A 15,594-nucleotide genomic window follows, 5' to 3' on the forward strand; every position below is an offset into this window, starting at 1 on the left:
GAGGCATTCCAGGGCAGGGCAACAGTCCTCAGTGCAAACAATGAAAACTAATGAAATACATTTCACATCCCCTCCAAGAAGAGCCCTAATTAAATTGCTTTGCGGACATTGTGAGGGTCATTGGCATTTAGGATGCATTCAGTCATGCTGAGAAGTCAGTGAAGTGATCAATCTGTGTCTGAGCTTTATCATTTCATACGGCAAATGTCATAACTGAATGTTCCTCATTATCAGCAAATAGTACGGAGCTGGAATTGAAAAAATGAGAAATGAAAATGGACAAATCCTTCCGTGTCCCCTGCTGTGTCCATTAAGGACAGCATTATACTGTTTTTAGAATATTTTTAATTGTTTTTAGAATGCTTTTTGCTGTTGTTAAAATATGTTTGCTGCCTTGAGCTCCTTCAGGAGGAAGGGCGAGATATAAATTCAATTCTATTATTATTATTATTATTATTATTATTATTATTATTATTATTATTATTATTATTTTGAGCAACCTTCAGCAAGCAGTCTTAAGCTGTCATGATGAGTGCTGATGATCTCATCTTTCACATGTTTTTTGTGTGTGGAACTCTGTTCATCAAACATCTGTCTGACATCTGTTGGATGCTTTATGCCTCTATTTTTAACACATAAAATGTGTATCAGAGCTTGGAAAAGTTACTTTTCTGAACTACAACGCCCATCAGCCCAATCCAGTGGCCATGCTGCCTGGGGCTGATGGGAGTTGTAGTTCAGAAAAGTAACTTTTCCAAGCTCTGAAATAGATATGTACTTAGAATTTGGCTAGGATGAAATATACGAAATAATTTTGCTGTTAGCAGTCAGGGCTTAAACCATGGAGGGGTGTTGTGTGTTCAACAGAGACAATATGCAACAGACTCTTCCGCAGGGCCCTGAGTTACCCTCACTCTGAATGGACTTCACCTGCCACCTGTGAGGCCATCATGGAGCAGAATCTGCTTGGTAGCACTATAGCACTGTGATACGATCCTATTTCATATGTGTTGCTTTGTTGGCTGGGATTCCCTATTGAACTGATCCAGGAAGGTGAAACAAATACCAACCAGACGGAGAAAGGAGTGATGCTCAAGCAGCAACAGCCTCAGACTCTAAAAGAAACAGTGGCACTCCACTGAACACAATCCACCGCACTGAAAAGAAGGGCTGTTCATTCACACGATCAAAGTGTGGGGAATGGGAAGAAGTCATTAGAGCGGCTGCTTAATCAGGAGCTGCCCATCCAAGCCATCAACTCAAGCAGGCTCCAGGTGGGGCAGATGAGATACTCTAAAGCTGCAATGTAATGCAAGTCTACTCAGAAGTCCAATGGGACTTACTCCCAGGTAAGTGTGAATTGGATTGCAGCCTAAGCTTCCATCTGGTTTTGAATCCAGGTCCTGGAGGGCCCTTCTTCAGTGAGTCTACCTTCTTCCTGCAGCCGGTCCGTGGAGCTCTTGTCAATGTGACCTCTCTTAGGGAGTGAGCCTTTTGTCAGGCGCCCACCCATGCCCAACCTCTGGCAACAAACGTGCTCCCAGATGCCTTCTGATGGGTTACATAGCACAGAGGGAGTCATGGATGAGGGTGGCAATGGCGGACCAAAGAAGAAGCTTGGAAAAGGCAAGGGGATGCCTCTCAGGGGAGGAGCAGGCAGGTGGAGAAGGAAACAGTGAACCTAGGGGAGACAAAATGGCGAAGGAGGGGGTAAGCTCCTCCCCCTCTCTTTTTTAGTTACTTCTGCCTGGCAGTAAGACAGCAGAATTGCCTACTGCAGCCTTTGCAAAACTGGTCCTTTCTAGATGTTACAGCATGGCTGCACTGGCTGTGGCTAAGGGGAACTGTAGTACAAAATGGCTGTGCTCCATGGGGCTGATGGGAATTGTGGCCCAAAACATCTGGAGGCTGCCAGGTTGGTGGAGGCAGACCTTCTCCTTAAGCATGAGGGGAAGGGCTGCAGCTCAGTGGTAGAATGTCTGTTTTGGATGCAGAATAGGGTTGCCATGCTCAGGGCCTGAGACTGATCCTGTATCTTTAGGAGAAGAGAAAATTCAGGCAAGTGCAGGTGTTCTTGCAACCCTGTAATGGGAAAAACCACAAGGTGGAATTGTCCCTCCCCCCTGCACAACTTTTAAAGATACAGAAGACCTCTTGGAGGCTGGGCCTGGCAACCAAGAGGTCTTCTGTATCTTTAAAAGTTGTGCAGGGGGAAGGAGAAATCCGCCTTGTGGTTTTTCCTATTACAGTGTTGCAAGAAAACCTGCACTTGGCTGACTTTCTCTTCTCTTAAAGATACAGAATCATTCTCAGGCCCTGAGCCTGGCAACCCTAATGCAGAAGGTTCCAGGTTCAATCCCCCGCGTCTACAGATAGGCCTGGGAGAGTCCCCTGCCCTGAAATCATGGAGAGCCGTTGCCAGCCACTGTAGAGAATACTGAGCTGTATGGCCCAATGGTCAGACTCAGTATAAGGCATCTCTGAAGTTCCTCCCTTGGAGTTGACGATTCCTGTTTTGAGGGGGTTGATACTCCTGAAATTGTGACACAAAATAACCTGGGGGGGGTAAATTTCTATCCTACCACAATTGCAATTTCAACCCTGAAATTGCACTTATAGACTCTTCGATGCTCATTTATTTTCAGAGTTTGCACAGCCTCAGTTTGTATTTTCACTCTGTTGTCTGCAAAGCATCCTGGATGCAAGGCCTGTTATTTTATCTTTTTTTTTTTTTTGCAAGGGAACATGATGGCGGCAGCATCTCCCACTTGGCAGCAGCTGAACAAACATGGACCCTTTTTAAAAAAAGAAAAGTTGGCCTGTTCTTCTGCTTTCCTTTGGGCCTATCATTATCAAAACTCCTTGTCAGCAGGATTGGCGTGGCCCCTGGGTCAATGCAGCAGCTGTCAAGAGAAAGCTGTGGCTTCGCTGACCGCAGACAGTGGGCTGAGGTTGTGGCAAACGGCTTGCAAGGAGAAAGAGAAAGGGCCGTCAGAAGGCAATTTGGAATCAAGTTGCACAGAAGGCCACAGCAATGATCAGATCTGGGAACTTTGTCTCAAACAGAAGTCCTTTCTTTCTCAAGATTTCGGAATGGTAGGTTGTATGCAAGGCTGGGCATCTGGAGTTTGGCTCATGTAGCTGGACTATTTCCTCTGCTCTCCTTACATGCTCCCCAAACCTCCAGAGGGTCTCCCAACAGTGGAGACCAGTGGCTCTGATTATTATTATTATTATATTATATTTATTAGTCGCCCATCTGGCTGGTTGACCAGCCACTCTGGGCGACGTACAAGATAAAATACATTGAACATTAAAAAATTAAAATTTAAGAACCCAACAGTAAAACTTAACCCATTCCAAAGGCCTGCCGGAAAAGCCAGGTCTTCAAAGACTATGCTGGCTGTGGCTGCTAGGAGTCTTAGTCCACCACCAACATCTGGTGGATACTATGTGGACTACCCCCTGATGTAACGGCACTGTCCCTTAAGCAGCCTGCAATAATTAACATGGTGAACTTCAATTGCAATTTAAAAAAGATAACCATTAAAACATGTTTAAGCCCTGGCAGGGAGAAATTGAGAAACACACGCTCCAAATGCGCCAGCCTGGTGCCTTTGAGATGTTTTAGACTACAGCTGGGAGTTGTGGTCCAAAACATTTGGAGGGCACCTGGTTGGGGAAGACTGATATAACCTAATAGTGCTTCTCTCTCTCTCTCTCGTGTGAATTGGGCTTCTGGTCTGGCTCTTGGGTCAGAATGGCCAGCATATTCTCTTAGCACTCAAAAGACCTAAATCTATGTGGACTCATGCCAGATGTAGACTCCAAAATGGATCATTACTAGAACTGAAAAGAGCAATCATTTAACACAAAATGCCAGTGGAGCAATGAATCTGCTTCAGGTTTTAGTCCAAACTTTCAAGGAGCTGTCCAAGGTGCAAAAGCCCCACCGACATCGGAGCTACCAGCCTCCACTGTCGCCCAACCACCAGGAGCAGATTTTGAGGGTGCATGGGGGGCTGCAGGAGAAGGGAGAGGAGGGGGAAGTTCTGCTGCGGAGGCAGAATGGCAGCATTAGTTACAACCCTGTCTTCCTTTCTTTTAGAAGTTTCTAAGCTGCACTTTCCTCCCTTCACAAATGGATTTCAGGACAGCCTACACAGGAGTTTAAAATCTACAATATCAAACCAACATAAAGAATTAAGCGATACTATAACATCACTGGGAAGAATGAAACTATTCAACTTTTCCCACCACTCAGAAACCAGGGTGGGGAATAACACTAAATCAAGACTGACTCATGTCTTCTCGTGCTGCTCATGCAGGGGTGCAGAACCTTTTTTTAGCTCAAGGACCGTAATTCCTCCTGAGCAATCTTTTCAGGGCCATTTGCCAGTGATGGGTGGAGTCAGAAACAAAAGTGGGTGGAGCCACATTTGGGCAGCAGGCTACTTTCTGCACACCCCTCTCTATCCTCCATCCAGATAAGCATTATCGGACTGCCTATCCCAGCCAACCAAAAATGCTCTGTATGCAAAGCCTGGGGTGAGGGGTCACGGTCTGGGGGGGCTTCCAAGGGACAGACAGAAAGGACTAGCAGCCTGCATTGGTCCCCCAGGTCTGAGATTTCTCACCCCTGGACTAATGCATAGAGGGGATGGTGCACAGTGCTTCCTGGTCCAGTCCCTGACGTTGGCCCCACTGCCTGATTCACAGGTGTCTGCAATGAGCACCTTAGTCTTTTGGCGATGCCTGTGCTCCAGATGCGGAGGTCAGGACAAAATGGGGTCTGCTCAGCATGCATCATCAGTGGGGATGGAAAGGTTGGTCAATTTCTGTTCACCAACTTTCTCACTTTTCCCAGTCTGAGATTCAGTTCAGCAACTTGCCATTTTAAAAAAAAATCCTTGTGAAAATTCGTCAGCATTTTAGTGTGGCTTTCTCCTCATAAACAGGCTTTGGCATGCAATTTTGACTAATGTACACATTTCCCCAAATGCATTTTTGTATGTTATTTTTACTGGTATATTCATTTTATGCACATCTCTCCCTAATGTACACATTTTTGTAAACATTGTTTAGTTGGAGAAGTGGATTTGCAAAATGTGGATATCTGTGAATTTTAATATAAAGAAAGAACATGTGGGAACAGATGGTTTGTTGTTAAAGGTTGGGGAGAAAAGCTGTGCAGAGCAAGGGTGGGCTGGCCATGCTGGAAGTGTGGCAAATGTGTTCAGCATATGCACAGCATGCGGCCGGAAAAAAGCATTGGGCTTCTCTGATTGGCAGATCTAATGTGCATAACTCTTTTCTTGCAGCACATCTTTTAGCAGAAGCCCAGTCAACCAAATGTGTTGTAGTGGTTAGAGGGCTGGACTAGGGCCTGGGAGACTAGAGTTCAAATACCCATACAGTTGTCATTATATTATTATTTATTTATTGCAGTAGGAGTTGCTTTCCATGAAGCATCTCAAAGAGATTTAAAACACAAAAAACCTATACAAGACCATTGCATAGATTACAGTTTTAGTTTTATATATATGTCTTGTCTTTCTTTAGAATGAAAGCCTTCCAGCAGGGGATTCTTCGCGTATAATACTCGCTGCGACATTAAGTCCATGAAATCAGTTAGCAATCATAACTGTTACCATTGCGTCAAACAGAAATTATTATTATTATTATTTATTGCATTTATACCCTGCCTTTCTTTTCATGATTGAAACCCAAGGCGGCTTACCTATGGTTCCCAGGCGGTCTCCCATCCAGGCACTGACCAGACCTGACCCTGCTTAGCTTCAGCAGGGAACTGGACTTATGTGCCTTCAGACCATAACTTGGAAAATAAAAAGAAAGTCCCAAATGTTACTCACCTTCAATCTGGTCATGGTTGAATTCAACCTGAAAGAGAATAAAAAGAGATTATTCACTGTTCTCTGGGAGAAGCAATGCAAGGTGCTTGTGACGGGAGTCTCATGAAGCTGATGCGGCTTACACATTTCAGTGTGCTAATTTTTCTTCCGTTAGTTGAAGTGGATGTTACATTAGTCACCAGTGATGGACAAGCCGCTAGGTGAAATGGGTGTTACGTTAGTCACCAGTGTAGCTGGCTGTTGGCCTTGAAAATTTAATTTTTTATTTTATTTTTTACCCTGCTTTTCACCACATCTGCTGAAAAAGAGCTGACAAAAAATAAAAGCATAAAACAGACAAAATTTAAAACATGAATTAAAACATCAGAGAATAAAACATTAGAACAACATTCATGGTGTGAAGATCTCCTGAAATATAACTAAGACTTTGCCTGCCTGATTTCTAATGAGTGAGAATTCCACAGACATGGGCCAACTACACTGAAAGCATGACACCCTGTTGACATGAGTCGTGCTTCTGGTCCATGGGGGACAACTAAAAATGTTTCCCCGGATGTTCTCAGTGATCGACTTAGGACATATGGGGTAAGGAGATCCTTAAGGCGTCCTGGGCCTGCACTAGTACCAAGAACTTTGAACCTGGCCCCGGTTGTAGATGGGAAGCCAGTGCAGGTCTTTTAATACTTGTGTCAGTGTTGGAGGTGTTCTGTGGCAGTCTAACCACAGCGTTCTGCACCTGCTGAAGCTTCCAGACAGTCCCAAGGGCAGTCCTGCATACGCAAGTTACAGTAATCCAGTCTTGATATTACCAAAGCTTGGACGACAGCCGCTGCTAGGATGGTGGTAAGGACCAGTTGCTCTGATAATTTCATACTGATTCTGTGCAACTTTCATTGGCTGCTCATTCATTTCCAGGCTCACTGTGATGTGTTTTTTTTAAAAAAAACTAAAGCTTTGTGGGCCCTGAACGGTTTGGGACCAAATTATTTGAAACACTTCCTGCACCTATAGGAATCTGTCTGGGCCCTGAGATCTACAACAGCAGCCTTGATCTCTGTCCCACGTTCAAGAGCCTTCAGATTGGGGGAACCAGAGACAAGGCCTTTTCAGTGGTGGCCTCACATGTGTAGAATTCTCTATCCCCAGGAGTAGGTGTGGTTCCTTCACTGGCATATTTGCAGCAGACTTTCACAGCTTTCAAGCTTTGCTCCGCTATTCATTGGATCATGTTGAATTAGGCTTTTGGCTGCTGCTGTTCTTACTCATTTTTTAAAAAAAGTCATTGGCTTGTGTTTAACTGTATTTTAACTTTACAGAGCACTATTATTAATATTAATTAATTGCCTTCCACATGTATGTCTCAAGGAGATATGCAAAATTTAATAAAAACAGCTTAAAAAGTAAAAAAAAGAAAGAAAATAACATAAAATGAATTTGAAAAACAAGACCAAGTAGACACCCATGGCAGAGACTTATTAATCCAGCTAGGGAGGCTTGTTGGAACAAAACTGTCTTCCATTGTTTCTGGAAAGTGCAGAGAGTAGGCACAACATATCTCAAGAGGGATGATGTTCCACAAAAGCCCTGCTCCGAGTGATTGTGGATCAGGCTTCTGATCTCTTTGGAACTCGGAGAAGATGCTCTCCTGCAGACTGCAGTGACCTATTGGGTATATAAAGGATCAGGCGGTCTCTCAAGTAACCTCGTCTTACTTATTTACTTACTTACTGATTTGATTTATATCCTGCCCTTTCTCCCAGTAGGAGCCCAGGGTGGCAAACAAAAGCACTAAAAACACTTTAAAACATCATAAATACATAAATTATATTAAAACACAACAACCATTAAAAACACATTAAAACAAAACATCTTTAAAAACTTTTTTTAAAAGCCTTAAAAACATTTATAAAAAGAAGGTTTAAAAATATATTAAAAAGCAATTCCAACACAGATGGAGACTGGGATAAGGTCTTTGCTTAAAAGGCTTGTTGAAAGAGGAAGGGCTTTGTATATTAATACCAACACCTTGAACACGGATCAGTAGCAGACTGGCAGCCAGTGCAAATCCTGCAGGTAAGCAGTGACATGCTGGCAATAGTTTGCCCCCCAAAAGCAACCTCGCCACCGCATTTTTTATAACCTGCAGCTTCCCGACCAACCTCAAGGGTAGCCCCACATACAGCACATAACAGTAATCCAGCCTGGAGGTCACCATTGCATGGACAATTGTTGTCAAGCAATTTATTATTTATTTTTCTCAGCTATTTGGGGAGGGCTTTCCCTGAAAGGTGGAGTTGTAGTTTAAATTAATTTTATTTAACAAACAAACACATAAACAGCAGCAGGTTTTATGTTTCAAAAATACACATGAAAAACAAAGTTCTCTTTGCCAGGACAATTGCCTGGACTCACACCAAGCCAAAGAAAAAGGGGCCTTGGTGTTCCCGGAAGCTCCTAGTCTTGTAACACACTTTCTGGAGTCTAATGAGGACTGGCTCCTTCAGTGTGTGGTTGTCTGCCCTGTTCTTTTGACTTTTGAACCAAGTTGATGTGAAGCCTCCGTCCTGTGATTGAGAACATGCCTCCATCCTGTTCCACAGCCTGGGAGAATTAGTCTGAAAGGAGAGTTACAGCCTTTTTGGAGAAATGTTTTTGGCAAGCTCCACAACCAGAAATGTAAAACATTTTACAGACTGGCTGTCCCCCGTGTTAAGGGACTTCGGAAACATGAACTCGGATTCTCCGGCTGTAGTCTTAACAAGCTGTTGCCCCACCCATCTTGAACTTTCCCTGGGATTACCAAAAATATGCCTGGATGGTTGTCTTTTGCTTCCAGGCCAGTTGCCAAAACACAAAAGGCAAGGCTGGTTACTCCCTTTCTCAGCCATTTTCTAAAAGCTGCACAACTTAGATCTGGGATGAAGGAAACTATTTCAGCCCAAGGACCAGATTCCTTCACAGACCACCTTACAGGGGCCACATGCCAGAGAGGAAAGTGGGTGGATCAATGGATGCGACCAGGGCCGGTTCTAAAGGGCAGCCAGGTTGGGCACTGGCCCGATGGCCCCTGGAGCTACAGGGGGCCCCTCAGCTGCCCCTCTGCTCCCCTTCCATGATCCACGCCCCCCCCACATCCCCCCACGTCTCCTCACTTACCTGTCTGCTGTCTTTTACCGTTGCCCTTAACGAAGATGGCGGCTGTGGTTTCCCTAAGGTACTGAAGCCCCTGCCACCATCTTCGTTGATGGCAGAGATGCACGCGCATAGCACGCATGTGTGCCATCAACAAAGATGGTGGCAGAGGCTTCATCCCTGTAGGGAAACCGCGGCCGCCATCTTCATTAAGGGCAACGGTAAGAGACAGCAGACAGGTAGGCAGGGGGGCTGTGTGCACGCGAATGCCAATGAAAACACACACACATGCTGGGGCCCAGGGCAAGCTGATGCCCATGGGCCCCGGCATTCCTGGAGCCAGCCCTGGATGCGACTCTCACATGGAATCATACAATAGTAGAGTTGGGAGGGGCCTATAAGGCCATCGAGTCCAACCCCCTGCTCAATGCAGACATCCAACTTAAAGCATTCCCGACAGGTGGTTGCCCAGCTGTCTCTTGAATGCCTCCAGTGTTGGAGAGCCCACCATCTCCCGAGGTCATTGGTTTCATTGGTGTACTGCTCTAACAATTAGGAAGTTTTTTCGAATGTTCCATTGAAATCTGGCTTCCTGCAACTTGAGCCCATTATTCCGTGCCCTGCATTCTGGGACAATCAAGAAGAGATCCTGGCCCTCCTCTGTGTGACAACCTTTCAAGGACTTGAACAGTGCGATCCTATCTCCCCTCAGTCTTCTCTTCTCAAGGCTAAACAGGCTTTCAATCTCTCATCACTAGGCATTCTTTCCAGTCCCCTGATCATCCCTGTTGCCCTCCTCTGACTCCACTGGGGGAGGAGAGAGAGCCAGTGTGGTGTAGTGGTTATAGTGTTGGGCTATGACTGGGAGACCAGGGTTCAAATCCTGATTCAGCCATGAAGCACACTGGGTGACCTAAGGCCATTCTCTCTCTCTCAACAAACCTACCTCACAGAATTGGTGTGAGGATAAAATAAGAAGAACTGTGTATGCCACCTTGAGCTCCTTGGAGGAAAAATGAGCTCTAACTGTAATAAATAAATAAGAAGTATGATTCATATGAGTTCTTGACCAATTAAAAAAAAACACATATAATTTAATTTCAAATGTCAAACCTGTGCGTATGTGTGTGAGAGTTACAGTGAATGTCCAAAATCTAATGACTGTCCACCTTCATACGTGAAAATCCCTGCTCAGCCATGAAGCTCACTGGGTGACCTTGGGCCAGTTACTGTCTCTCAGCATAACCTACCTCACAGGATTGTTTTGAGGATAAAATTGGGAGGGAAAGAACCATGTTTGTATGCCACCTTGTGCTCCTTGGAGGAAAAGTGGGATATAAATGTAATTAACAACAGCAACAGCAACAACAACAAATGGGACCTGAAGTAACATTTTGCCCTATGGCAAAATGCCACGGCCTCTGAGCACACTCAACTCACATCATGGCTTCCCCCAAAGAATCCTGGGAAGTGTAGTTTGAGATGGGTGCTGAGAGTTGTTGGAAGACACCTATTTGCTCTCACATAGCTACAATTCTCATAGTTGTTTAAAAATGAATCCCTTTTCCCAGAGAACTCTAGGAATTGTAGCTCTGCTATGTGTGTCAAAGTGGCATATCATGGCTTTAAATGTACGGTGCACATGGGGCCCTGGTGAAGGCACCACCTCTCATCCCACTGACGCTTTGTGCTGATTGGAGGAGGCAGGAACCAAGAGTGTGGGATCCCAGGTAAGGAAGGACAAACTCTTCATAATCTAACCCCCAAATGATTCATAATGCTGGATTCATTTCCTGGATGTCCTCCAGACTCCAGCATCGCTCAGGGGGCCAATCCAGATTCATTCCAAAATGGACACATATTCTGGAGATCTGGAATCTGATCCAGAAAGGATTTGGGGGTAGCAGGTTCTGCAAACCCAGATCCCCCACCTCTCACTGCAAGCAAAAAAAAGAGAAGAAAGTAAGTAAGAAAAGAGTTATTCTGGAGTTATTCACAGATTAACAAGAAGATGGCCAGGTACCTGCCCCATAGAGTTTGCAATGAAAAAAAAAGACAAAAGGGGAGGTAATAGAGAGAGGAGGAGATGAAATAGGTGAATGTAAGAAAGAAGAATGTTCAGATATAGAAAATAAGTCTGCTGATAAGTTGGCCCGACTTTCCGTCAGTTGGTTGGCCCGATGCTCTGCCATAACTTGCAACCAGCTTTGTCTCCTGCCATATGTATGGCTCGGCTATATCAACACTCACACGACAGTGTAAAGATGCAGGGACAACATCTTGCTGGTAGAGCACATGTGTTGGGTGCCTAAGGTCCCAGGTTCAAACTCTACCATCGCTGGCTTTTTGTTTTTTTTTAAATCATCAGCATCAGGTAGCAGGCGATGAGAAAGGCTTCTGCTGGATAGCCACTGTCAGAGCAGTCAATATTAGGCACAATGGGAAATAGTTTGATCTGGGGCCAAGCAACCAGCAGGAGTCATTGCCTCCGTGCCCTGCTTCTGGGCTTCCCAGAGGCATCCGGCTGGCAGCTTTGGGACTAGATCCAGTAGGCCTCTTCTTATGAGAAGCACATCTGCTTGAAGGATGAACACAGGTAGGGATGGAAAGATCTGCCAATTGTGGTTCTCTCCGTTTCTCATTTTCCCAGTTTTCAATTCAGTTCCCCACATTTCTGCAGCAATTTGAAAATTCGACATTTTAGTGCCATTTCTCTTAATAAACACTTTTCTGTATGCAGCTTACAGCACTGGACACATTTTTGCAAGTCGTCTCTTGCCATATAATGAATTTCTGCATATTATTTTCACTTGTATCTCCATTTTCACGCACACACGTTCCCCTCGCATTATGCATTTTTGTAAACCTGCTTTGGGCCGAGAACTGCATTGCAAAATTTGAATAAGTGCAAATGTCAAAGGATGGCTGGGTTTCGGTTCTCAGATTGTTTCAGAAAGAGCAGATTTGATAGATTTGGCTTGAAATGTGAACCGAATCGAAATTCTCGCCCATCCCTACCACACACAGAGACACACTTTTTCTCTGCTCACAAATAGGCTGGCGGATTTCAAGAGGGCTTTCGGGCACAGCTCTGTGATATATATGTGGAGCTATCCTTGAGATTAGTTTGGAGGTAGCAGAATGCAGCAGCTGAGTGGGGGGTGATGGGGGGGGGGAAACTTACCAGCAGCAAATCACACCTTGTCTGGGAGATCTGCACTGGCTGCCAATCTGCTACCCAGCCAAGTTGAAGGTTTTGATACTAACATATAAGGCATTAAACAGCTTGGGACCAGGTGACTCGAGAGTAGGGATGCAAAGATCCGTCCGTTTCGGTTCTCTCAGTTTCTCATTTTTCCAATGTTAAATTCAGTTCTCTGCATTTCTACAGCGATCTGCGATTTTTTTTAAAAAAAAAATCCTCATGAATATTCTCCACCATTTAAGTGCGAATTTCTCCAAATAAACACATTTTTGTAGGCAGTTTTGACAAAGGGACACATTTTTGCAAGCCATTTCTCATCACATCTTGCCTTTTTGCATGTTATTTTCACTCATGTGTTCATTTTTATGGATGGATGGATGGATGGATGGATGGATGGATGGATGGATGGATTATACTTGTATACCACCCCATAGCCGAAGCTCTCTGGGTGGTTTACAGTAACTAAAAACAAATACAATTTAAGATACAACTTTAAAAAAAAAATTAAAACACAATTTAAAAATTTAAAATAATATAATATTTTTATGCACACTTTCCCCTAATATATGCATTTTTAAAAATGTTTTTTAATGAACTGATCCGGTTTGACCATGGATATACCAATTAATGTTTATGCAAATTTGTACAAATTTGTATATTTGCATAATTTTCTTAATAATGTTATTTGTTATTTAGTTTAATTTTTGTAAAGTGTATTCCTTCCATTGATGTATTTTTATATTTGTGTCTATTTGTTGTTGTTGTAAGCCCCCTTGAGGGCCTTTGGCCGAAAGGCGGGGTATAAATACATTTAATAAATAAATAAATAGCTGACGAACCGCATCCCAAAATTCTAATCAGTGTGATATCGAAGGATGGCTGGGTTTCGGTTCTCATGTTGAACATGTGAACTTGATAAATCCTGCTTGAAATGAAAACTGAATCAACATTCTCACCCATCCCTACTTGAGAGACCACCTTACCCCTTCAGTACCCAATAGGTCACTGAGTTCTGCAGGAGGCTTTCTCCATGAGGTCCCTAAAATATCACACACACACACACACAAATCCCAGCAACTTGGAAGGGGCTTTCCATGTGGCTGCCCCTGTTCTGTAGGACAGCATCCCTCCTGGGATGTGACAGGTGTCCTCTTTCTGTACTTTGCAAAAACAATTGAAGGCATTTTTATTTCCAAAAGCTTTTCCAGCTTGGGGGGGGGGGAGGTCTCTGCCTTAGGTATTTATTCTGCATTGTTTAGCTGTGTGTTTTTTCTTGTAAAGCTATTTTAGTGGTTTTTTATGTAGATCAACTTGATGCTAATGTGGAAGGCTAATCATAAAATAATAATAACAAAAATGGGAAATGGGCTGCCTTCAAGTCGATCCCAATTTATGGTGACCCTACGAATAAGGTTTTCATGGTAAGCGGTATTCAGAGGGGGTTGACCATTGCCTTCCTCTGAGGCTGAGAGGTAGTGACTGGCCCAAGGTCACCCAGTGAGCTCCATGGCTGTGTGGGGATTCGAACCCTGGTCTCCCAGGTCATAGTCCAGCACTCTAACCACTATGCCACACTGCCTCTCAATAACAATAGTAACAGCAATAACAATAGTAAAACATTTCACCTTGGGGGAAGCCCTCTCTCCAGCCCTGTTAATGCTCAGCGCAATCCCTTCTTCAAGGATGGCAAAAGAGACTTACTTTGATGCTAGCCGGATTAAACTCAACTTCCTTGGGGGCTTCTGGCTGGGGTGGGGGGGCCGGCTTGGGCTCTTCTTTCTTGGGCTCGGCTTTCTTGGGCTCAGGTTTCTTGGGTTCTGGCTTCTTGGGTGCCATCACGGTGGTTTCGTGCAGAGGCGAAGGAGAGAGGCTGACCGCTCGAGGGGGGAGAGCAAACAGAGCAGAGGATGTCCCTTCTTGCAGATGCCTTTATTCCCCTCCTGGTCCTTGAATGTCACACATTGTGTCATTTGGCTCCAAACCGACTCCCACCCCAGCCCTCCCCAGCCACACATACCATGTCTCACAATAGGGCCATTGCTATAAAAGGACAAGACATTTGGCCTGGCTATTTTGGAGTGGTCGCTTAGGGCATTGTTCTGAATTAGCCCTGAAATAGAATGAGGGTCGGGGGAGTGTATCAGGTACAGAGCCTGGAGAGAGCTCAGAATGGCCTGTCTTGGGTCGAGGGGGGAGCAGGCAGCCAGCGGGAAGCTGACACTTGCCTATTTCATCCTCCGAGAGGTTGAGCGGCTGGCGTTGTCTTGGTGGTGCTTCAGGTTGAGCCTCTGCGTCCGACAGAAAGGGAGGGAGGCTGAAGGTGTTTCATTGCAAGGCTGTTTGAAACAAATCATAGAATAGTAGAGTTGGTAGGGGCCTAAAAGGCCATCTAGTCCAACCCCCTGCGCAAAGCAGGAATCCAAATCAAAGCATTCTTGACAGAGATCGGTTTGGACAAAGGGTGAAGAGCGATCAAAGAAAGAGCAAGAGGGTTGCATTTTGGGATACTGGCTGCGTGGGGCACACTATAAATTTAAAGCATGTTTACAGCACGTTTTCTCCCCAAAGAATATTGGGTAATGTAATTTGTTAAGGGTGCTGGGATCTGTAGTTCTGTGAAGGGTAAATTATGGTTCCCAGGAGTCTCTGTGTGTGTACGTGTGCTTTATACATATGGTGTGTACACAGCCGAAATCATTGAAATCTTTGCTTGAAGCCCCCCTAAAACATGCGACTCACATTAGCAATACTGGACAAGTCTCTCAGGCCAACACACATTGCAGGGCTGTTGTATGAGACACATTGGGGAGGGAGAGCCAGGTGATCTGCTCTTTGCTCTTCGAGAAAGGAGGGGATAACTCAGTAAGAAATAATCACTAATCAAGTAGAATCATAGAGGAAAGGAGAAGAAAATATCCAAATGAATGAACAATTGGATCTCCCCCCACCCTGAGGGAAATTCCTCCATCATGCAGTTCATCTGCACTTTAGCCAGGACACAGAATCATAGAATAGTAGAGTTGGAAGGGGCTTATAAGGCCATTGAGTCCAATCCCCTGTTCAATCCAACTTAAAGCACCTCTGGCGGATGGCTGTCCAGCTGCCTCTTCAAGGTCTCCAGCATTGGGGAGCCCACCACCTCCCTAGGTCATTGGTTCCATTGTTGTACCACTCTAACAGTTAGGAGGTTTGTCCTGCTGTTCAGCCGAAATCTAGCTCTCTAATTTGAGCCTGTTATTCCATATCCTGCACTTTGGGATGATCGAGAAGAGATCCCGGCCCTCCTCTGTGTGGCAACCTTTCAGGTACTTGAAGAGTGTTGTCCAATCTCCCCTCGATCTTCACTTCTCAGGGCCGAACATGCCCAGGTCTTTCAGTAAAGAA

The 15,594-nt window shown here is 44.8% G+C and overlaps 1 protein-coding gene across 1 annotated transcript in view; it reads right to left on the reverse strand.

Annotated features, from left to right (window-relative positions):
* Positions 1 to 14,136, reverse strand: part of MYL3 (myosin light chain 3) — a 29,537-nt gene extending 15,401 nt beyond the window's left edge. The window contains exons 1-2 of the mRNA XM_061586756.1: positions 13,912 to 14,136; positions 5,874 to 5,901 (exon numbers count right to left, since the gene is read on the reverse strand). Of these exons, the coding sequence (XP_061442740.1) occupies positions 5,874 to 5,901; positions 13,912 to 14,046 (163 nt within the window). The 5' untranslated portion in view covers positions 14,047 to 14,136. The remainder of the gene's footprint in view (positions 1 to 5,873; positions 5,902 to 13,911) is intronic.
* Between the last annotated feature and the right edge of the window lie 1,458 nt (positions 14,137 to 15,594).

This window comes from Rhineura floridana, chromosome 10 (genome assembly GCF_030035675.1).
Source record: "Rhineura floridana isolate rRhiFlo1 chromosome 10, rRhiFlo1.hap2, whole genome shotgun sequence".
NCBI classification, from domain to species: Eukaryota; Metazoa; Chordata; class Lepidosauria; order Squamata; family Rhineuridae; genus Rhineura; species Rhineura floridana.